The following is a 22,330-nucleotide window of genomic DNA, read 5'->3' as shown; positions in this document are numbered from 1 at the left end:
CCAGCCCCTGTTTTCATATGTACTGACCTTCGTCCTCAATTCCGTGTTCTCTCTAGTCTTGTGCTTCTAATTGTTTGTTTGTGAGCGAATTAAATGCTTCCACTCCAAAGAACAATGAACTTTGAGGATGTCTTGGTTGGAAAACCAAACCAAATTAAAAAATCTCTCGCCTGCTCTGGCTGCTAGTGATTTGCGAACGTGACAGCGGTGGCTCAGCCTGCAGCTCCACTGTGGCTCCGTGGTCAGGGGGTCCAGGGTGCAGGGTGCTGCTGGACTTGGAGACGGATCTAATGGGGGAGCAGAGATGATGGGCTGTGTTAGCCCTGGGTGTTTCATAGAGATGGCAGGCCACATGCCAGGAAACGGACATGCTGTGGAGTTAGACTCAGTGATCAGTGATCATGCCTGTCTTTGATTGCGGTTTTAGCCATTGGGTAGACTGACGTTACTGTTTTCCCTTTTCTTTCAAAAGCTCATTGGAATGTTGAAGTCCCCCTTTCTGGCAGAATGCGAATGACCAAATTAAATTTATTTTATTATCTTAAAATGGATTTTAGAGAGAGAGGGATGGGGAGCGAACCCGCAACTGAGGTATGTGCCCTTGATTGGGAGTCATACCAGAGATCCTTTGGTCTGCAGGCAGATGCTCTAACCACTGAGCTGAACTGGCCAGCGTCCAAATTCAATTTTTGACATCTGCCATAGAAAGTGTCCTGGGAAGAACTAAGACGCTAGGACAGTGGGCCGTAAGTTTTCACTTATTAACCCCAGTGTTGTTCTCCGGCTTCATTTTATAACCCAAATCACAGATGAGGAACTGGGAAAACTGTAGAAAATGTGTTCCTGCGTGCAGAGTCTGAGAACTTTTCTCTACCTGTAGAAGAGGTGTGTTTACTGGTCAGCAATGCAGACAGCCCCCCAGGGGGTTGCTGTGGAGCTGGGGGGCCCTTGAGGAAGGGGCTGTCAGGTGGTAGTGACTGAACAAAACCTGTTTTCATTATTGCCAGATCTTACTGGATCTTAAATCTCTTACCTGAAACTTTACCTGGGGTCGACTTGACTTGACCCAGGCCTTGTCTCTGCTGGCATCTGTGGTTTTGTTTGCCATCATTTCCAGTCTTCGTTGCAGCCAGAGGCAGCCTGCTCTCCGGCGAACACGGTTGTGAGCCAGCACAGAGCCTGGAAGGAGCGCGGCTATGGGTTGTCCTGGCCTGGGCAGCAGATACAGCCAGCACCAGGTTGTGTGCTCAGAGCAGCCAGAGGGAAACTGTTCTTTAAACACTGCTAAACGGGCATTGGCTTACAGAAGAGTCGAATCAAGAATGGGCACGACGACCTGGGGACAGACCTGGAGGTTTAGTTTCTCCTCCTTGGATGTGCTCAAATTCTTCTCCAGAAACCATGAACAACAGCTTCATGCTGTGACTGACCCCTTCCCACCTGTTCGCCTTAGGGGCCACAGCCTTTCCGGCCAGTTTTATCTCAGCTCTGGGGTGAGTGTCAGTCCCAGGGCTGTTATGTTCATTTCCTGTCCAGAGATTTCAAAGCCCAGGCCGTTCCCTCGATTGCTTGTCCAGCCTGGCTCACTCCCTGCTTCATCCCGACGGAGGGGAGCAGACAGTGAAATCAGGGGAGCACTCAGGCGGGGAGAATCTAATTCTCTTTGGATTTTACTGGCCACACCCAGGAAAGCTTCCTTCTCTTCTCTTAAGTTCCAAGAAATGCTTCATTGCCTGCACTGTGTAATGGGCTTGCTCCCGATTGGGATGTGAGTGGAGACAGAGAGGTGCAGAGGGCCAGCTGCCCCGGGGCAGAGGGAGCAGAGAGCACTGATCAGTCCGCTCACCCCTGTGATATATCCCTGATGCAGATTTCCTTTGAAGACAGAGGAGTCAGGTTCATTAATTAAAGGAGCCTGCTCCAGCGCCCTGTAATTATAGGTGCTAGAAATCTGAATTTTAAGAGGTCTGTGCAGCTGCATTTTTAAAAATGTAGGGAGGCACGAGAAGTACAGGCTGTGTGGGTAAGAATGTGGCTGAACCAGATTTGGGAGGTTTAGGCTTTGGCAGAATTCCCCTTCAAATTCATATTTATTCTTTCTATTTTTCTTTCCTTTTTTTTTTTTTTTTTTTTTAAATGGGGAAGCTGAAGCTTTGAATTAATTTTCGTTGTTGTTGAAGGTCACACCCTGTGACCGAGAGGCCGGTATGGGCAGAGTATGGAGAGCAGGAAGTCGTTGCTGTAAAGTAGAGATGCTTATTAGTTTTCAAGAAAGCCAGGGCTATCTCTGGGCCCTTGGGATGCAGTTCTGAAAAAATTAAATAATTTCTTACTTGAAACGAGTGAAAGGAGCAGGAAGCAGAAAGTTAACCGTAGTGTAGGGAGTTAAGTCCCCACTTCTCTCCCCCAGAGCAGTGCCTCCTCCTCCTCTGTTCGCATAAGTCACTTTTTGATGTGAACCCAGAGGTGCAAACGGAACACTGGAGACCTTTATGGGAGTCCTGACGGCCCTTCTCCTCCTCACCTCCTCAGCTGTTTGGAGGTTGACCTTTGCTTTGCATCCCCCTCCCCCCCTTCTCCCTCTCTCCCTCTTCTTTTTAACATTTTCTATTTGATTTATAAGGTTTCTTTTTACTTCTTGTCAAAAAACTGCATTTGAGTCCGTGACCATTTGCATCTGTGCTAATGAACCGTGGCTAATTTGGGATGGAGAAGGAGGGGAGGGCGAAGAAGAGACCAGTGGTGAGTGAGGGCTCGCCAAAGACCAGTGTAGCTGACCACACAGCCCAGCACAGCTGAGCGCAAACCAGGGGCCACCGGGAGCCTCCCTTCTCCTCGTTGGCTTTGTCTCCGAGTCACAGTGTTATCCCATTTCACAGCCTGGACCCTGTGCCCTCCTTTGGGGACTGTAAGGGGCTACGAAGAAATTGTATATAAATATGTGTGTGTTTTAGGGTAATTCCCTGTACTTTTTCCTTACATTCTTGTATTATGTGTGTGCATTGGGAAATCCACCATAAACCCGAGTAGAAGTCTTGAAGACTGTCATTTAGTGCATTTACAATATGCAGATTGCAATTCCAATTAGATTGAAACCTCTATTTAGCAGAGTGGTTTTGTGAAATAAATAACTTTTGAGGAAGGCCTACTATATATAATAAATACATATTTCCCTTCAGTTGCTGGCCCGGAGCTTCCTGCCTCCCAAACACTCGCCCTGAAATGCTGATGCAGAAGCAGGCGGCTTCGCTGGCTCTTCAGAGAAGTGCTTCTCCTCTGCTTTCCTGGCGCAGGGATTTCACCCTTGATTTACAGGCTCAGCTGGTGAGCGCGGCGGAGGGGGCCGGTGTGAAGGTCACGCTGTCCGCTCTGTCCTCTCTGAGAGAGGATGCCGAGTTCCTCCTTGTGTGCTTGTGGTCGTGGTGGGGTTCAGGCGCCCCCTACTCTGTCCGACCGAATCAGTCACAACTCCCGCATATTTCTTTTCTACCCTCCGCACTAGGTGTCCTCCAACAGGGTGAATGGTTCTGAAAGCCTAATTCAGGATTTCAGGACGAGGAGAGACCTTCCTCCCGGTACCCCCCTCTTCATAATCCTGCTCAGCCCAGCCGTGACAAACTGACAGATAATTAACAGATCAGGTCCTCCTGCCAGCCCGGCGGGCGGGTGCTGGAAGCTGCTCTCGCTTTCTGCAGGCCCGTTAGGCGCCGTGCGTGTGGGCGGCGCTGCTCTAAGTGGGCCTCGCAGAGGGCAGAGTGCTTTGGGAAAAGCACACGGATGCTCTTCGGAGGAGAGTGCTTAAAAGGGAGAGGGGGCAGGCAGGTGCCCGGCTTGAAAGCACCTGGTGAAAATGCTCCGACTTGCGGGGCTGCGGTCTGAACACCCCGCTGTCTCGGGAACGGCGATCCGAGTTATAATCGGATGCCTGATTACAAAGAGCGTTTTGAAGGCCACTTAGTCCCAGGCCGGGCTGTGCATTAGGTGCGCTCAGCCTCCGCTGTAACAGCGGACTGGAATTGCAGGATGGGAGGTACATTCTGCTGTGTTTGAGCTTTGGTATTAAATATTTCTGTACAGATGCCCAACTTTTCTTTCCCAGTGGAAAGGAAACTCGTTGTGAGAGTATTCTCTTGTACGGACCAGTGACTTTTAAAGTACTTTTGTACTTCCCTTATGTGGTCACTTTTCTCATCTTCATGATTTGAAATATTAACGTGCAGATAAATATAGCAGCGTGGAGGGGCTGCACATAGACCCAGGTCCGGGGCCTGGCATGTTGGAGCAGAAGGAAATACCTAATTGCATCAAAACCACTCCAAGTTCATGTATGTGGAGCCCATCAAGCTGAAAGCATCCAGACAGCATCTGCTGTTATCAAATCACTCGTGAATCCGGCTAATTAAAATAGAGCTTCATTTTTCTGAACCATTGTTTGGCAGGAATTCGAAACAGGCCTAACCCAATTTCTGCGTGTTTATGAGCCTTTATTATATCAGGGGTACTTTTCTGTAAATGTACAGGGCAGCGTTAAATGAATTGATCCACGCAGTATCACTGTGGACGCACTGTGCACTTGCTAATGACTCCTCTTCCAGCTTTCTGGTTGCCAGACACATTTTTTTTCCATTCTCTACTCTTCATCCTGCTCTTCAATTTTTTTTTTTTTTAACTTTTAACTTTTATCTTTGCTGTTTTATCTTATCTTTGAAAACGGGATGCACTTTTTATTTATTTGCTTTGTCCCTTAATAAATATTTCCCCCCATTTTTTCTTTTCTTCCTTTCTTGCTGTTTTTGCTCTTCTCCTAAGGATAAGATTTACCTTTCTTTATTTCCCACCCCCATTTTCTGTTTCCTTTATTTTTCTCTCTTTTTATCTTTCTTCTCTCTTCCATTTTCTTTAATGCCTAACTTTCTCTTTCTTCTCTCCACCTCCTCCCATTTTCCCTAATAAAACGTTCGTACACCTTTGTCTCCACCTGCAAATACACACGAGGGCAGCGGGTGGGTGCCCATGGCGCTGGCGGGATCTGGCTGTTGGGACATGATGTCAGCCTGTTTTGCTCCTCTGTATTTGCTTGCATACTTGATTTTGGGTTTTTAAAAGATTTTGCAAACCACATCTACTCTGCTTTATAGCCTAATAATCCTACTTTGAAGATCAAAAGTGTTACATAAATGCTAACTAATTACTCCTTGTAGCACTTTGGTGAGTCTAGGGGCAGGAGCCGTCCCATTTTACAGATGAGGAAGCAGAAGCAGGAAAGCCGAGTGACTCTGGGAGTCACTGCGGAAGTGGGTGACGGAGTTAGAGTTAAGACCCGGCCACCTGGGGCTTTGATTGTTGATCACCACCTCTGGCAGTTTACTCTTTCCCCCTAGGAGTCGTATACCTTTAAGATGATATTCATGTACGGATCTTCATGTACTTTCAGCCTTCTGAAGTTTCATTTGTAGTCTTCCGATGTTAAATGAATTTCTAGGTAATTCCTGGGAAAGGAGGATGCCAAGCCACTTACGGGCTGGTAAAAACCCGTCCATTACAGCTCAAAGCAGAGCGCTCACTTTCTGCTTCCAGCGGCTTCCAGTAAGTGGGCCCACGTCACACGCGCTGGCCCCAGTGATCATAGCATTGTAGGAAGCGCTGCCACGTTTGATTGAATTTAGCCATTCTGCAGTGACGTGTGTATGAAGTCGTCTCTTGCATTACTGTGGCCTTTATTATTGCTAATGCATTCTGACATTACAGGTGTAGCCTCGGCTCTCCCACAAAGGGCAAGGCCGCTCTTACCCAGCTTAAGAGCAGAATTCATGAAGCCGTTACACTGTGCAGCGAAACCGGTGCTCACATTTAGTTAATAAGCCGAGCAAGGGAAATGCTTTCATAGGAAAAACAGCCAAGTGACAGAGGCCTGCTGTAATCCCTCACCCAGCTTTGTTTCAAAAGTGAGCCAGTTAGTATTGGTTTCCTGCAGAGAACTTGGGCCAGTGGATAGAAGGTTCAGGAAAGTAAATTTCAACTCAGGTTTTAACCTGAAAATGAATTGACAATCTCTTAAGAGATTGAGTTCTCTGTTCATTATAAGCATTCGAGTGGAGGCTCACTGATCATCTGTCAAGGTTGTGAAGAGGGGAATCCTAGATCATGGGCGAGACCGGAGGGCCTGAGATCTCTCTTGGCTTCTCTCCTTGTCCTGGATTGTAACGGCAGAAGCAGCATCTTTGCTAGTTCTGCTTGGTTTTGGAAGTACCTGTGTACTGTGTTGACCCAGTGGATGCTTAGGAACTATTCATTATTTAATCTCTGGTTTCCTGCTTCCTAATCTGACTTAAATAAAAACTACCTTGTTCAGTGTAGGAAAACCACCATACCTGCCACCTCCTGGAATGAGTCACTCTGGCTAGGCACATTTTCTAGAAATGGTGCCCACATATGCTAGATGGCCATTGAAGGCCAGTGACAAGAATATAAAATACTTGAAAAACTGTTGGGAATTACATAAAATTAGGGTTATATACCTTCCTACTTTATTAGGCAGAGTATCTGGAATATAGTTTAATCCCGATGAGTCAGGATTGTCATTTTAGGTGTGAACGTTTATATTGTGTTGTAGTGTACCTCTGTTTTCAAAGCCCGTTGAAATAGAGATATGTTGCCTATTTTTCCCAACTCTAAATCCCCCACCTATGCTAAAAGACCCCAATCTAATGAACTTTTTGAGGTTTTGTTTGCTTTCCACAGATGTTTCTCTCTAGACATCTGTTCTTGGCTTTTTTCCGCTTCGTAGTCTTTGTTCTGCAAGTATCTCTTTAGAGGCTGGCTTGTTTCTCTTCTCACTCGCAGTTTTTAATCTTCTGGGACTTGGACACCAGCTACCTAAACTTGTATGTAAAATAAGCAGTGAGTAGTGTGAGTGAAGCTTTGCTGTGCGGATAATATATGGAATTCGTAACTTCTTTTTTGGCAGCAGTGACTTCTCCTTCCTGTCCCTCTTCTTCCTGCTCTCTGTTGGTTTTCTCCTTTTTCGAATCGGGTGAGATTGGAAAGCTGAGCTGCAGAACAGTTGGGTCTTGTCCCTGACCCTCCTTGACTCAAGCCCATGTTCCTGGCTGCCTCATGGAGTTAAAAATTATAAAATGGGCCGAAACCGGTTTGGCTCAGTGGATAGAGCATCGGTCTGCGGACTGAAAGGTCCCAGGTTTGATTCAGGTCAAGGGCATTTGCAGGCACATCCCCAGTAGGGGGTGTGCAGGAGGCGGCTGATCGATATTTCTCTCTCGTTGATGTTTCTGGCTCTCTATCCCTCTCCCTTCCTCTCTGTAAAAAAATCAATAAAATATATTTTAAAAAAATGATAAAATGGCATGACTGGAGGGTCCATAGGTCATCTGCTTAAGCCCTTCTATCACAGAAGTGAAGGCACCGGAGGCACGGCTGCGATGGAGAGGCCGGGCTTCAGGACATGTTAGTGTCAGGGTTGGACTTGGTGTGCAGGTGTCTCGAGACCCAGCCTGCTTTCTCTCTGCCCCACCCCTCTGCCAAGCCACTTTGAGCAAAACCTGTGTAAATGAGGAAACACATAATAGAAGGTTTGCTTAGGGAAATTCATGATGAAAATTCTCTGCTGGCTACAGGCAGGCTCAGAATGAAAGTACAGAAATAAAAAAAAAAGGCTTGTTTGTTGCGGTGTTTGGCTGTGTTTGCACTCAAGGCTGATATCGATATTGCAGGAGAAGCTTTAATCCTTTCATTCAAATTTACAAGAAATGCTGTTTCCTTTTAGTTAAAAAAAAAAAAAAAGTCCAAGAGAGCATTTGATTTGAGAAACCAAAAGTCTAGAAAATGTATCCGGGACTCCTCGTCAATTTGGGGCATAATGAAATATAAAAAATACTCAATAAGAGCTCCTTTATTACTTTAGCTGTTTAAATGTGGAGTTTTTAGCCATCAGGTTAATGTTTTGGTATCATTTTTTTTATTTGATTGTGAGCACTTTTCCAGGTAGCTCTGCCACTCGAGCGCTAATCGGATTCCCACAGATGAATGGTGCTAGCTGCAGCCTGACATCACCGCATTTTTGCTTCGACATTATTTTATTTGGTTTTCCTGTAAAAGTTAATAACTCTGTGTCCGTGTGTTTAAACAGGCAAGAAGAGAGGGAGAGAGGACAATGAGCAGAGAACGATGAGTGATGTCTCAGGAAGCTTTTGCCAAATTGAGGAAAGTAGGGGTTTTTGTAATCTCCAAGCATCTTACTCTGGGGGTGGGGTGTGGACAGCCAAGAAGGTTGCAAAGCAGGATGATAATTCATAATCCTTCAGATAACAAAAAGTGAGCTTCTCCTTCCTGGACCGAGCTGGAAGGATTTAGTAACGAGTTTCCATCCATTTAGGAGGAGGGTGCTCAATAGAACTGATTTGCTTAATGGTGAGAATTGTTTAAATTTTGTGTTAATTCTAAGTAAATTACATGCTTATATTAGAATCCGATGATTGGTAAGAACGTCAGATGTAGGGCCCTAACCGGTTTGGCTCAGTGGATAGAGCGTCGGTCTGCGGACTCAAGGGTCCCAGGTTCAATCCCGGTCAAGTACATGCACCTTGGTTGCAGGCACATCCCCAGTAGGGGGCGTGCAGGAGGCTGATTGATGTTTCTTTCTCATTGTTGTTTCTAACTCTCTCTCCCTCACCCTTTCTCTCTGTAAAAAATGAATAAAATATACTAAAACAAAAACAAAAACAAAAACATTAGATGTAGGGCCTAAAGACCCTCCCTTTTAACTTCCCATTGGAGGGGGGGCACTTGTAATGAGAGCCTCATAGCCAAGATGGCTCTGGGGTCTAGTAGGCCTTTGTTGAATCATTTATTTTTATTTTTTGAGAGAGAGATCATTTATTTTTATTTTTTAAAACATATTTTTATTGTATTCAGAGAGGAAGGGAGAAGAGAGAGATAGAAACATCAATGATGAGAGAGAATCATTGATTGGCTGCCTCCTGCCCGCCCCCCACTGGGGATCAAGCCTGCAACACGAGCATGTGCCCTGACTGGGAATCAAACCCTGACCTCCCAATTCATAGGTCGATGGCCACTGAGCAACGCCAGATGGGCAGTGAATCACTTCTTTTTAAGAGTGTGTTTGCTTATTGGTAGCTGTGGTTGTTAGTGGAAATGCTTATGATGTTTAGTGAAAGGTTACTGAATGGTTCAAAGCCATGATGATTACCATTTCATTCTTCCTGTGTGCTTTGGATTTTTTTGCTGAGCTAAACATTTCTGATTGGGGTTTATTAGAGGAGGACTGGAGGGATATCACTTGATTCAGTTTCTCTTCCAGATTTCCATCTTGGTTCTGTAGATACAAATCTGGCAGTGGGTATGAGAGTCAGCTCCACAGGAGAAAATGGTGACTCTTCATCACGTGCGAGAGGCTTAGCTTCTCTCTGCCATTCTCTTTGTGTGGATGTTACTTCTGAAGTAACTGACAGAGGTGGGACCTATGACAGCTAACACTTCCTTAGAAAATAGAACCTGACCACCAACTGATTTCATAGGCATGTGAGGTACAGCTGACATCTGTCACCCCGGTGATTGCCAGAGTTTTCCACTGACCTCCCAGTCTCGGAGGATAACTGTTCCTGCCCACTCTCGGGACTGTGCTCGGTGAGAGGGCACCTTCCTCCGAGGGGAGCTGATTCCATCCGACCATTTGAATAGAAAGAGTTTCGAATCCCTGTCATCTGGCTGTAAATTTGAAAAATTTTGAGTCTGCTCGCTTACTCTATAATGAGTCATACTTTTGGAACTCGGACTTTTTTTTTCTTTAGGCCAGAAAGAATCTAAAATAATAATAGGAACTAGGACTTGGTAATCTGTTAGTAGCAAATCTTAATTATGTAGTTTCTTCTGATTTTCAGTGGATGTAAAGGTGATTTAAAGGCTACCCTCATTTGTCATTTTTTAAATTTGTGTATGCAAAGTATTTAATATATTGCCCAGTTATAATATATATTATTTAAACTGGGCAAATAACATATTGCCTAGTTTAAATAATATATTGCCCAGTACTCTCTAGTCTAGAGGCCAAAGCATTTGCAGGTTAGCTACAAAAAAGTCCAGGTGGACCTCATTGAAAATTCCTCTTTTTATGCTGAGGGAGTTGTACAAAGTAATTCAGGAGATTAAGTAGGGAAAACTACATGCGGAGAGGGAAGATCAGGTATAAAAGCTAAAAAAGGTAAGCAGAATGACCATATGGAAAGCGCTAGACCTTGTTTCCTCATTTGTCTTGAGCGTAGTACAAAGGAAGGTCTCGAGGTTTACTTTTTCTATTTTTTTAAAAAAACTTACCCCTTTTTTACACTACCCATCATCTGTGCAATCCCAGTGTACTTGTATAGTGGTATCAGAATGGTTAATCTGTAGTCCCCTGGAGACAGCTTTATTAACTCATACAGTGCTAATGCGTAGTTCCTGTCATCCTAGTCTTGTGTCTCATTTCTAAGCTACTTAGGTAACTTTCCCCCACTTACTTCAGTGAGGTTATGCCATACATCTGTAACACAGCTAGGTTCTTTAAAAAACAATGTGTGCCCCTTTACTGTCTCCTCCCCCACCTATGGCAATTACCAGTCTAGTCTCTATCTATGAGCTTGTTTTTTGTTTTTGTTTTTTACTTTTATTTATTGATTAAAATTTTTTTTTTTTTTAGACAGAGGAAAGGGGGTGGAGAGGGGGAAGAGCCGTCAGGTTTGTTGCTCCACTTACCCATGCACTCGCTGGTTGATTCCTGCATGTGTCCGGACTGGGGGGCCTGCCTGCAGCTTTGGCCCATGTGACCATGCTCAACCAATTGAGCTACCCAGCCCAGGCTATGAGCTCTTTCTTTCTTTCTTTCTTTCTTTCTTTCTTTCTTTCTTTCTTTCTTTCTTTTTTTTTTTAAAACAATGTTGTTACTGATTTTTATAGAGAGAGAGGAAGGGAAAGGGATGGAGAGAGAAACATCAATGTGAAAGAGAAACATCTATCGGCTGCCTCCTGCACACCCCCTCCTGGGGATTGAATCTGCATCCCGGGCACTTACACTGACTGGGAATTGAACTGCTGACCTTTTGGTGCACAGGACGGAACTCAACCAACTGAGCCACACTGGCTTAGACTACACATAAGAGGGCTCCTGAGGTATTTGTCTTTGTCTGATCTATTCACTTAGCATATTGTCCTCAAGGCCCATCCCTGTTGTAGCAAACAGCAAGATTTCATTATTTCTTATGGCTGAATATTCTTCCATTGTATATATTCCACAGTTTCTTTATTCATCCATGGGGGAACACTGAGGTTGTTTCCAGATCTTGGCTGTTGTAAATAATGACACAGTTGTCATTTTACATTCTTGTCTTGCTATCTTTATTTTTCAAATTTATCTTTATTGTTGAAAATATCACAGATGTTGCTTTTTTCTCGCTATCTTTTAGATTCATACTATTTCTAGGCCATGACTACTAATTTTTTTTTTTTGTATTCAAATCTATTTTTTATTTTTTTTATTTTTATCATTTAGCCTTTCTCCAATTTTTTTGGGTAGGATGTCTGATAGGAGTGCCATTTACTAACTCCTCAAAGGCTTTCGCTTCATGCTGTATGTGGGGTGATGGCAGACAGGATTTCCTTGTCCAGAGCTTATCTTCCCTGGAATCCCGGAGCCCATCGCATTGTCCGGAGAGCACAGGTGCTAAGCTGCCGCGGAGGGTCCCTGTCCGACCACCCCGTGGCCATCTGGGCGGCGTCTGGGCCCCGGTGCTGACCGCATGCTTAGAGCTTCACTGTCCACGCCATAACCTCTCTTCGCCTCCTTCCTAATCACCTCCCCTCGAAGTAGTGCGGCTAGAGTTCACCCGGCTCCGCCTGGCCCTGACTTCAAAAGAAGGGGGACCGAAGCAGCTTTTCATCTCCTGAGCATCTGCGGGCGTGAGAGGGAAGAAGTAACCTTCAAAGCCTTAGGGGAGAGAGGCCACTAGCACGTAGGGGCAGCGGTGTCAGGGAAGGCCCGGGGACCACACGCTACGTGTTTTTAGTGCTGGAGTCACCAGCCGTCACTGCGTGAGCTCACGGTTCTCGGGAGCATCGTGGACACTGAGTCATTGCATTCCTTCGGGGTGATTCAGCCAGCGGCCTGACACCTTCATTAATTTGATAGCAGAAGCCTGGGTGCTCTCTGCTGCGGAGCAGTGCGGGGAGTCGGGGGGATGTGGAAAACAGAAAGCCAGGGAGACTGGGAGAGGAGCAGTCAAAGAGCTCTTCGGAGACACTTAAGAAATTGAACTCCTTTTTTTTCCATATCTCCTGGGACCCAGCACCCAACCCTTGCCACACGTCTCTGGCACCTAAACCCTTTCTCTCTGTTCCTGGCACGCCGGCCGAACCTCCGACTCGCAGCCAGCTCATTTGCCTTCTCTGCCGAGGTCACTGCTACCGTGATCCGTGCATAATGGCATTTTCCTCCTCTTTTCAGTACGGAGGCTATTACAGTTCCTTCTCCAAACAGGACTTCAAACAGTCTGCTGCCAGTTGGATTTCAAAGCCAAGGCAAATGTCATCCTTTTTCTCTCCCCTCTTTGGGCTCCGGCTTTGTGGGCTGCATCAAGAATCAGAGGGGCTGCTCTCTAAATTCACGTGGGGCTGCACGGGGACAAGGCATTTAAATCTGCTTTCCTTTCTCTCCGAAGGAGAGAATCCTTTTCTCTCCAACCTTTCCTAGAAAGGAACTTTGATCTTCTCACCCCAGAAGCAAGGTCTGCATTTCCTCTCCCTGCCAAGTGTGAGCCCGGGAGCCTTTCTGCGGTGACTGTCTGCCTCCCCGGCAGCTCTGCTCTCAGCTCCGCTCCGCTCCGCTCCCTCTGCTGCAGGGTGGCTTCCAGAATCTTCTCCAAAGTCACCCCGACGTCCCGACGTTGTCACTTGATATTAAACAGTACATGCTGCTCAAAATGCTGCTTATTCCCACACACATTTCTGGAAAAACTAGTTTCATAAAACAACCAAACAATGACATTCTGTTTGACAAGCAGTTCATACAGTATTTTTAACTGGGAAATTTCAGCGCAGAGTTATTTCACTCGGAAAGGTAGTTTTTGTGCATATGATGTTGCCACCTTCCACAAAGCTTTTACTACACATGTCGATGCGTTTTTAGAGAGACCAGGGTCAGCAGTGTGTGCTGTGGCATTCCCTCCATGCCGATTCACACAGTGGACCTTAAAAATACGGCGTTCCCTCTTGTCAGCGCTTGTGCACTTTACCCAGAGATGTTTTATTTCTTTAATGTGAAAAACAAAGGACAGAGGAAAGTAAAACAAAGGAAATTAGGGCTCACAGCTTAATTAGTGGAGGTTGGAACCCACATCAACAATGGGAAGGACACAATGACAAAAACCAGGAAATTCCAAGTTGGAAGAGAGGCTCTTTCCTTTAACTCCGTGAGTGCCAGGGCCCTTGCTGGCACGCTCCTTACCCAGGCTGCCTGGCTGGCCAGCCTCACGTACAAGCACTGTCTTTATTTTTGAACTTCCGGGCTTTTGTGGCCTTTCCCCTCCACTTTTTCCCCTTGATGCAAATAAAACTTACCTTCGTGTGTGTGTGTGTGTGTGTGTGTGTGTGTGTGTGTTCATTGTAGATAACCGGGCTAAAGGTACCTCTTGATTTTGTAACCCTCAGAGGAGAAAGAGTAAAAAAACACACAAAACCCTGTCACTGTCATCTGTTCATTTTTAATGAGCAATTTTAAAAAATTGAAAATAAAAGAGGAAAATGAATAGGTGTTGAACCAGCCCTGATATGTAAATGCCAACTAGTAATTACCTAAAACCTCAATTTTCATTCTGTTTCATCTTGCAAAACATTTCATTTTCCCTGAGTGAGAACACTTCATTCGGGCTGTGCGACCGAGCAGGGCGGCCACGGGCTGCGCGGCCGCCGCCTCCGGCTAGGGGGCACTTTGGCTCCGCGCTGGGCCGGAGCCCTGTCCACCTCAAGGTTATTCCCCTCCTGCCATTCCAGCGGGTCTGCTCCGAGCGCCCCTCCCCCGCTCCCGCTCGCTCGTCTGGTTTCGGGGAGCCTCACTCCTTCTGTCCTTGGGAGGATCGGATTGAATTTTGGCTGACCGAGCCTTCCTCTGCATATTAGCTTTCCCCCTCACCTGCCTGCTCGCCCCTCGGCTTCCCCGAGTCGCATTTCACACCCTCCGAGCAGCTTTCTGCCAGGCTCCCTTCCTCCCTGTGACACGGATATCCCACACAATGGCCTCTCTCTTCTGTGCATTGCCGCCTCTTTATATTCTTCCTTTTCGTTTTGGTGTCCGGGGTAGGTTTCCTGTACTGAAGCTCACACCCATTTGCTCCCCTGCCACACGTGCAGTGAGATCTCCCATTTCTTCTGCACGCCCACAGGTTTCCTTCCACCCTGGGCTCGGGATCTGGCACCTTGGGGTGTGTCTGCGGAACATTTTGGCACAGGGTTGTGAATGGCTCTGCTTCCAGGGTGCCTGCCCTCCGCAGCCGGCCCCCCCCCCCCCGTGGAAAGAGAGCCTGGGTTTGTCAACCGCAGCTCAGAGAGGACTCCGGCTGCAGAAAACCAGAATTATGTCATCCCAGGACCTGGCTCCGGAGTGCTCTGCCTCGGATCTCAGGGAACACGGCCTCCTTAGTGAGATATATAGCTTCATAATTAGCCCGCTGCATTTTTTCCACGAGTGCTAGCATCAGCGTTCTACGATGCGTTTCTCTGATTAACAGCTGCTTTGCAACTATTTCCTTGTGCCACCGATGACCGTATTTGTCACGGAACTCCTGACAGAGTACTGATTTCTTACTAAAACGCAGCATTTCTGTTTGAAGAGGCTTCTCTCGTTCTCGGCGGTGCCTGGCGCTGAAAGTCAGTCCTTGTTAAAACTTGAGTTTCTTTGGCTTGTTAACAGGACTCTGGGTCCGTGTCTCCTTTAGAGTCCGGGCGGGGAACCTTTCACAGGCAGTTGAATCTCTGAGCGGCGCAGGTGCAGCGGTGCGGGGTCGGAGCGGGGCCTCGGCCTGCGTATCGGTCATTTCTTTTGCCCTGTGGTTGCGATCTCTCTGGGTTAAAAGGGGCTTGCCTTTGGCTGTGTCATTAATGTTTGAATATTTTTAATATTTAAAACTGGCTAATGAATGCTCACATTTTAGGAGATAGATGTGTATGGAGCACACAGGAGTGCTGGAGTTGGTGGCATTCCAAATAGGTGTCACCGGGTTTGATTCCCGGCAAGGGCATGTACCTTGGTTGCAGGCACATCCCCTGTAGGGGTTGTGCAGGAGGCAGCTGATGGATGTTTCTAACTCTCTAGCCCTCTCCTCTCCTCTCTGTGAAAACCAGATAAGTGTCACCGGAGACAATGCATCAGGTTTGCATGTCAGGTGCGAAGTGCCGAGGCTCCCTCAGACCCCAGGTTCGTCCGAGGCAGGCTCAGCCCTCCCGTCCTCCCGGCGGAAAGGAACGTGCGCTCCGGAGATGGCAGTGCGCACGCTGCTGTCGGAGAGCAGAACACGCAGGAAGCAGCTCTTCCGCCAGGACTGTCGGCAACCCCGATCTCCTCACCGGGGATCACTTATCCTGCAGTGCATTTAACGGCACATAGCTCATCGCAGCGAGCCCGAGCGCACTGTGTTCCATTGATTTATACAGATACAGATCCGGGTCTCAAACACAATCTCTCTCAGTTGGCCAATCGTCTTGGATGCAAAGGTGTTTTCAACCTGAAGTCCTCCTTCCCCCCTGGGGTGGCTGACGGTCAGTCCAGCAGAGCCATCGCCAAGGCCAGAATTTACTCCTGTCCACCTCAGTTTCACCTCTAGCTTTTAAGGGATAAACAGTGAAAATTATCAGATTTCCCTAAAATCGTGGAGGTGATGGTGGCAGTTTTATTTTGCTTTTAGGAAGCGGGGGCAGAAGACAAGGTGACAGGAATAGCGCGGTAAGGAACTCCGCTGCTGCTGTCTTCTCAGTTCACCGTCTTTATTTTTATGGAGCCAGCCTCTGGTAACGAGGAGCACTCATTAAGCATCTCCCGATGTGGGAGGAGGAGAGAGGAAAGCCGGTGCCACGTTTACCGTGGTCTCCACAGCAAGTGGCCTCCGCAGCGGCGGCAGGCGCTCTGCGCCAGGCTCCCCCGGCCTGCTGCTCCCCCACAACACGCAGTCCAGTTCCTGTTGCCGTTTCACGGCTTTGACATTGAGGCGGAAGATTTGGCCTGGATTTATGTCATTTACTTGGGCACAAGTATAATCCATGAATGATCACATTCATCTCCTAATTAGAAAATCAAACGATAGTACAGGACAGGCTGCAGGCACCCCATCGTTTCATCCAACAAAAGCACGTTGTGTGTGCTGGGCCTCTGTGGGGAAAGAGGCTTTTGAATTGCTTCATGAAGTTAATGCAAAGTGTCCAACAACAGGGGAAGGCAAGATGCAGACCGAGTGCACCGCCGGGGTATTTAGCGTGCTGACACCTTTGCACTGGGGGGAAGGTTTTGGGGAAATGTATGTGTAAATCGTAGGGCTTATGAAATTCTAGATTGGACAGGCCTTCACCGCCCTATTACAGTGCTCGCTCCTATGCGGAGGGAGGAGGGAGGAGAGAGTAGCCGAAGAAATTCGTGGCAGGAGAGAGGTTTTCCTATGTGCACACTTACATATAGCTGCTTAGCTGGGTCTCCTTCTTATTCAGCACATTATGTGGAGGCTGTTAGTTTGGATGCTTTATATTTTTGCATCTGGTGTAGTGATGATATCGATGCTGTTAAATATGTGATTTGCCTGTCGCCTGCATTTTCAGACAAAGATCAAGAGGAGCATAAACAAGCCCCAGATATACTTTATGTAGGTGTTTGGCAGTATTATTTTATATGGCTGGGAATTAGTGAATGGGAACTTTAAAAGAAATTGTTCATATTTTTGCAAGTTTGAAGTGTGCCGGGACTTTGTCAAATTCCCGTTAAAATAAATACGTCAATTTCATCTCCCTTCCAAATTCATTTATCTTGCTTTTTTAAAAGGTGTTTTCTACTTTACCTGATGTTTAAATTGGATTCGCTCGTTTATGCTGTTCTTTGCTATATCCCCCACGTTTTTCTTAAATGAATTACTAATGACAGAGCACTCCATCATCCCCTCTCTACAGCCACTTTAAGGAAAGCATGGTGATCTAAACCTTTTAACCTATTAAAGATGATTTTTCCCAATTGAATCAGACCCACCACAGGTGTAATAACTAATCATTTAAACTACACCTGCTATTATGTATTTTTAAGCCATTATGCGTGTTGGATAGATGATAATTCATGTTTATTGCATTGTCCGATGGATCCGTTTTGCCTACACTAGGCTGATTAATGTATTTAAAGAAATAAGAGATGCAATTTTTAAAAAAAAAAAATTGATGGAATGCGCCAAGCACTGCATTGAGTGCACCATTAAACCCATCAGAACTTTGCTCTCTGACCAGAAATGCATATACCAAGGACTATATTAAAAAAGCAAGGTGAAACCTGTGCGTTTTAGTGGTGGGATTCTGTTTCCTTTCTCAGGCATGGAAAATTTTGGAAGGATGAGAGGAAGGTGTGTGCTCATGGGTAAATGAGCGGATCTGCCCCGGACCCCCTCTGGGCCACGCTGTCCGGCCCTGGTGCACACGCCCCAGTGAGCGGAGTCTCTGCATGGTGGGCAGGACATTTATCCCCCAGCCATCTGAGCTGTGTATGTTGGCATTGGCCCTGTGGGCCGGCCCGTGCCAGTGTGACTGTCCTCTTTCCAGGGCACAGGCCTTGCTTCCTGCAGTTTTCTCCTTCCTCTCTGGCCGCCTCCCCTCCCCACTTTCCCACTCTCCCCTTTCCTGTTCGTTTGCCTCCCCTTCTGCTCAGGCTCCTCCTGTCGGAATGCCCCTGCCTTCTTCTCCCCTTTCCTTTCCCCTCTTTCTTTCCCTTCTCCCATCTCTTTATTAAAATGCACCCATTTTGGGGATGTTCTGTCCAATTCTTGATTTTGGTGCAACCTGAGGTGATGTGATTGAGGGCTGGGAGGGGTGAGTATGTAGTTTTGGGGTTCTGGACTCTGCAGCATTGGCTTTCTGTAGTCTAGAACTGGTTGGTGGTCACTGCAGCTCATGATGGTAGCTAATATGTTCACAAATTATAACCAGTCTCAAGGAACACTAGTTTTCCTTTCACTCACAGGCCCAAATCTTAAAAACTGGGATCTCTGAGTTCATCCTTTGGGGAGATGTGTTAAGGAAATATATAAGGAATTGCCCTGGCTTTTTTAAATTTATTTTTATTTATTTTATTTTTTTATTTATCCTCATGTTTTGTCATCAACGAAATCTGTCTGGTCTCAAGATTTAAATTCATATAAAATATGAAGAGAATATTTGTAATTTGTATTCCCCTTGTAGTCACAGTACTTTGTTTGAATCTCTGTATGACTGCTGCTCTTAGTCTGAAGGATCTTAGAAAACTTCCTTATATTTGGCCCCTTGGAAATTTTTCTCTCTCAGCAGCTTATGAGTGGACTGCAGGCCTGTTGCCTTTCCTGTAACGGGAGACTGTGTTATTCTTTTGGTTTTGATGAGAAGAATAATGGCAGTCGTTTAAAACAGCCCTTCCCTACCTGGGCAGGGCCCCTCACAATGCTGTGTCCGGGGTGGAGAGCAGACGGGCTGCGTGCAGTCACGCTCAGTGTGTGCGGAGGGATGCGAAGGTGATGCCTCCAGCCCTCGTTCCGTCCTCTGCGTGGCTCGTTCACAGACGTGGGGATTCCTAACTGTCATGCCAAGAGGATGGAGAATCTGCCAGTCTGTCAGTGTTAGCCATGAAGCCCCAAACTCTGTCCTTGGAAGTTTTTTCAGAATCAAGCACCATCACACGAGGGGACGGGGTGAAGGCTGTGCGTGCTGCCTCCTAGGTGCTCACCCAGCGGATGTCCCGCACTTTGCTGGGCTCTGCAGAGGCAGTGGGGTCTCTTCATGCAGGTTCTTTTTAAAAAAAATATATTTTATTGATTTTTTTACAGAGAGGAAAGGAGAGGGATAGAGAGTTAGAAACATCAATGAGAGAGAATCATCGATCAGCTGCCTTCTGCACTCCCCCTACTGGTGATGTGCTCGCAACCAAGATACATGCCCTTGACTGGAATCAAACCTGGGACCTTTCAGTCCGCAGGCCGACACTCTATCCACTGAGCCACACCGTTTGGGGAGGCAGCCTGGACATTAGGAGGCAGGCAGTTATGTCTCTGACATACAGCACACATGACAGGCACTGAGGAGGCTGAGAGAACAGGGAGAGCAGAGATGGCTGGCTGATGTAGGGAGGCTTTCAGGGGTTAGCAGGGCTGAAAAGGGCCGTGCTGGGCTGTGTGTGAGGAATGGTCAGACAAGCAACTGCGAACGGCGTGGGCACAAGTCTTGTGACGTGGGTGCGCGTGGCCAGGAGAGAGCTGCCTGCCCAGGAGGGCGAAGAGTCCGCCTGAACTGGGAGAACAGGAAGAGACTGGCAGGCCTTCATGCTGGGCTGAGGGGATTAGATTTGATGGAATCAGATACAGGAAACCAGTGAAGGCAGGGGACTGACACACGTTTTGCTCAGAGAGATTTTAAATGTGACCCCAGTGGTGTGTTATTTCTGTGGACACGGGATAAACTTACATAGGGTTTTTAATCTTGAAATCCAGGCTATTGAAGTTTACTCTTCTTCTCTGTCTCATCCCCTCCCACCAGATTGCAACCGCAGTGAAGTTTCTCCAGAACTCACGTGTCCGCCAGAGCCCGCTCGCCACCAGGAGAGCGTTCCTGAGGAAGAAAGGTACGGCTCCAGCCATGCCCGGCCCGCGGGAAGTGGTGCTGACGAAGGGTCTCTAATTGTCCCACTAAAGTGGGGGGTATGAGGGGTGCCCCCCAGGGGGGGATGCTGGCTTTTTCCTAACGGTGGAGCAGAGATGATCTAATTTATCAGATAATTGAGTTCCAAATATAAGGCCAACAGCTTAGCCCAGGACAGCCTGGCACAGCGGCAGTCAGTGGCCCCTCGGACAAGACCTGCTTTCTGCTCCGTCTTCCCACAATGGCCCGGCTTCAGATTAGCTCCTGTAGTGAAGAACGAGGAAGGAAAAAAAAAGAAGGAAAAGGGAAGTGAGATGAGTAAACAAGGCCAGGTTAAGGTCAAGTTTGGGGTCTGATTTACTGACTAAAGTGGTGAATACTGGTTTGGTGGTATTTCTATAGGCATGGAGTAAATGGGTCTTGACCAATTCAGTATTGTCCGAAGCAGACTCTGTTCTGGCTCTGTTGAAGTTCAGGATATTTTTCTTCTTGTTAAAACAAACAAAAAAACCCACAAAAAACAAAACTACACCAAAACCCCTCAAAACAAACAAAGAAACCTATTTTTTCATTTTTTTTTATAGAAAGCTCTTATAACCATGAGGGGGGAAAGAGACTCCCCCCTTCGGGCCACCCCCCCCCCCCCCCCACACACACACACACACACACCATCACCACCAGAACTCTTTTTACTTTAAGAGCTGGAATGCCAGCCTCAGAATTCTGGGCATTGAGCTCTAAGTCATTTGTGGCTGGAAAAGCAGGTGGAGTGGTTTGCTGGTATTTCCTCGGTCTGCTCCACGGCATCCCACTGAGGTGACCTGCAGGACGGCGCTCCAGGCGGGGCTCGCGGGCCAGGGCCAGTGTGCCCAGGCGTTCCATTCACAGCAGCGATGCTGGGAGGTTGCCTCATCCCGGTCCCCGGGACTGAGCGGCAGAGGGGCGCGGGGTGCTGGCTGGCGCATCCCGCTCGCCCCCATCAGCAGGAGATTATTAAAATCGGGAGTGCGCTGGCTGGCCTCTCGGCTCCACAACCATCATACCATAGAAGAGTTTTTCCTTGAAATATGTGTACCTATGGGGAGTAATTAATCATAAAAGCTTGGGGAGTTCAGCTCTCTCATCACAGCATCGAAGCTGGGGAAAGCTGAGCCTAAAAGCTGTGTTGATTACCCGGGGTAACCTGAGACAAAATCTATGGTTGCCGAGAGATCCTGCGCCCCAGTATATTGTGCAATATTATAACTGCCTGATCTTCTCTTCCACTGACAATGACCAGTTATTCCTCATTTTCTCTCAAACGCAGCTGGGTTAGAATTTCATTTGCAGAGGGTATTTAGAGCAATTTAGAGACAAATGTCTCTGGTGTTTGCCCGGCACTTCCCCACCGCAGGCTTTGCTGAGCAGTTTTAGTATCAGGAGCTCCATCTAATCTGTTTAATTTTAATAAATCCCTGACTGGGAGAGAGAGAGAGAAAAAAGAGAGAGAGAGAGGAACTCAGGACCAAATAATACTTCTTTTGAGTTAGTTGGCTAATAATCACTGTAGAGAGGAAACCATTTTGTATAATTGTTATTTGTTGCTCCGTTTTGAAAGAAAACACATCCAATAGATTAATTCATCTATGAGTGTTTACCCTGTGCCACGCCCTGCTTTAGTCGGAGGGAGGAAACCCCTGCCCTCTCAGAACTTCAGTTCTGCTGGGGAGGCAGACATGGAGGGAGGGAGCCACATGTGTGTGGATGGCATGGTGACTGCCTTGGCTCACGGCTGTGGATCGTGGTGCTGGTGTGGGCGTGGGTCACACTGTGACACTGGCGGTTAGAGCATGTCCTGCTCAGAGGGTGGCAGCTGAGGGGACCTGAGGAGATGAGCATTTGCTGACAGTGGGCTTAACCCCTTCCTGACCCTCGGGTGGGTTAGCGCTCTTTGAATTTTCTTTCGGCAGCAGAAACCCTGAGGGGCACCCTACCCTTCTTCCCGGGGCGTTTACTGCATTTAAACTCGGAGTGTCTGGACTTAATCCCACATCGCCATTCTCTTTGAAAAGATATTCGATAATTATTGCTGATAATTATCAGTCATTACCCATTTCTGAGCTGAATCATGATAGGGTACTTCTGGCAGGACCTTTTTTGGACGGAGACTTCTAAGGTTGGATTGGCGACTGGGGAGGAAGAGCCCTCGTGGATTTAAACTTCACTTTTAAAATTCCTGCTGTTCCCGGGATCAGGGGCTGATCAGCGTCGCTCGGCACCACCCTGAGACTGGGGAGAGGGAGGAGGGAGGGCCTTTGGCAGAGGAGAAGCATGGCCTGTCCCTGACAGAGTGGGAAGAAAGGGGACCTGGTCTTCGGGGTGGGGGGACCGAGGTTCTGGGACCCGCCCACTGTGTCTCCGGAGGGACTCGGGGTGGGGGGACCGAGGT

General features: G+C 47.3%; 1 protein-coding gene across 2 annotated transcripts in view; it reads left to right on the top strand.

Annotated features, from left to right (window-relative positions):
- Window positions 1–22,330, top strand: part of PEX14 (peroxisomal biogenesis factor 14) — a 126,020-nt gene that overhangs the window by 36,094 nt on the left and 67,596 nt on the right. For both annotated transcript variants that reach the window (XM_084875367.1, XM_084875366.1), the window contains exon 3: window positions 19,801–19,885. In XM_084875367.1, the coding sequence (XP_084731493.1) occupies window positions 19,801–19,885 (85 nt within the window). The remainder of the gene's footprint in view (window positions 1–19,800; window positions 19,886–22,330) is intronic.

The sequence above is a fragment of the Pipistrellus hanaki genome, assembly GCF_964339955.1.
Source record: "Pipistrellus hanaki genome assembly, chromosome: 2".
Classification (NCBI taxonomy): domain Eukaryota; kingdom Metazoa; phylum Chordata; class Mammalia; order Chiroptera; family Vespertilionidae; genus Pipistrellus; species Pipistrellus hanaki.
This window is presented reverse-complemented; position numbering and strand designations above follow the sequence as displayed.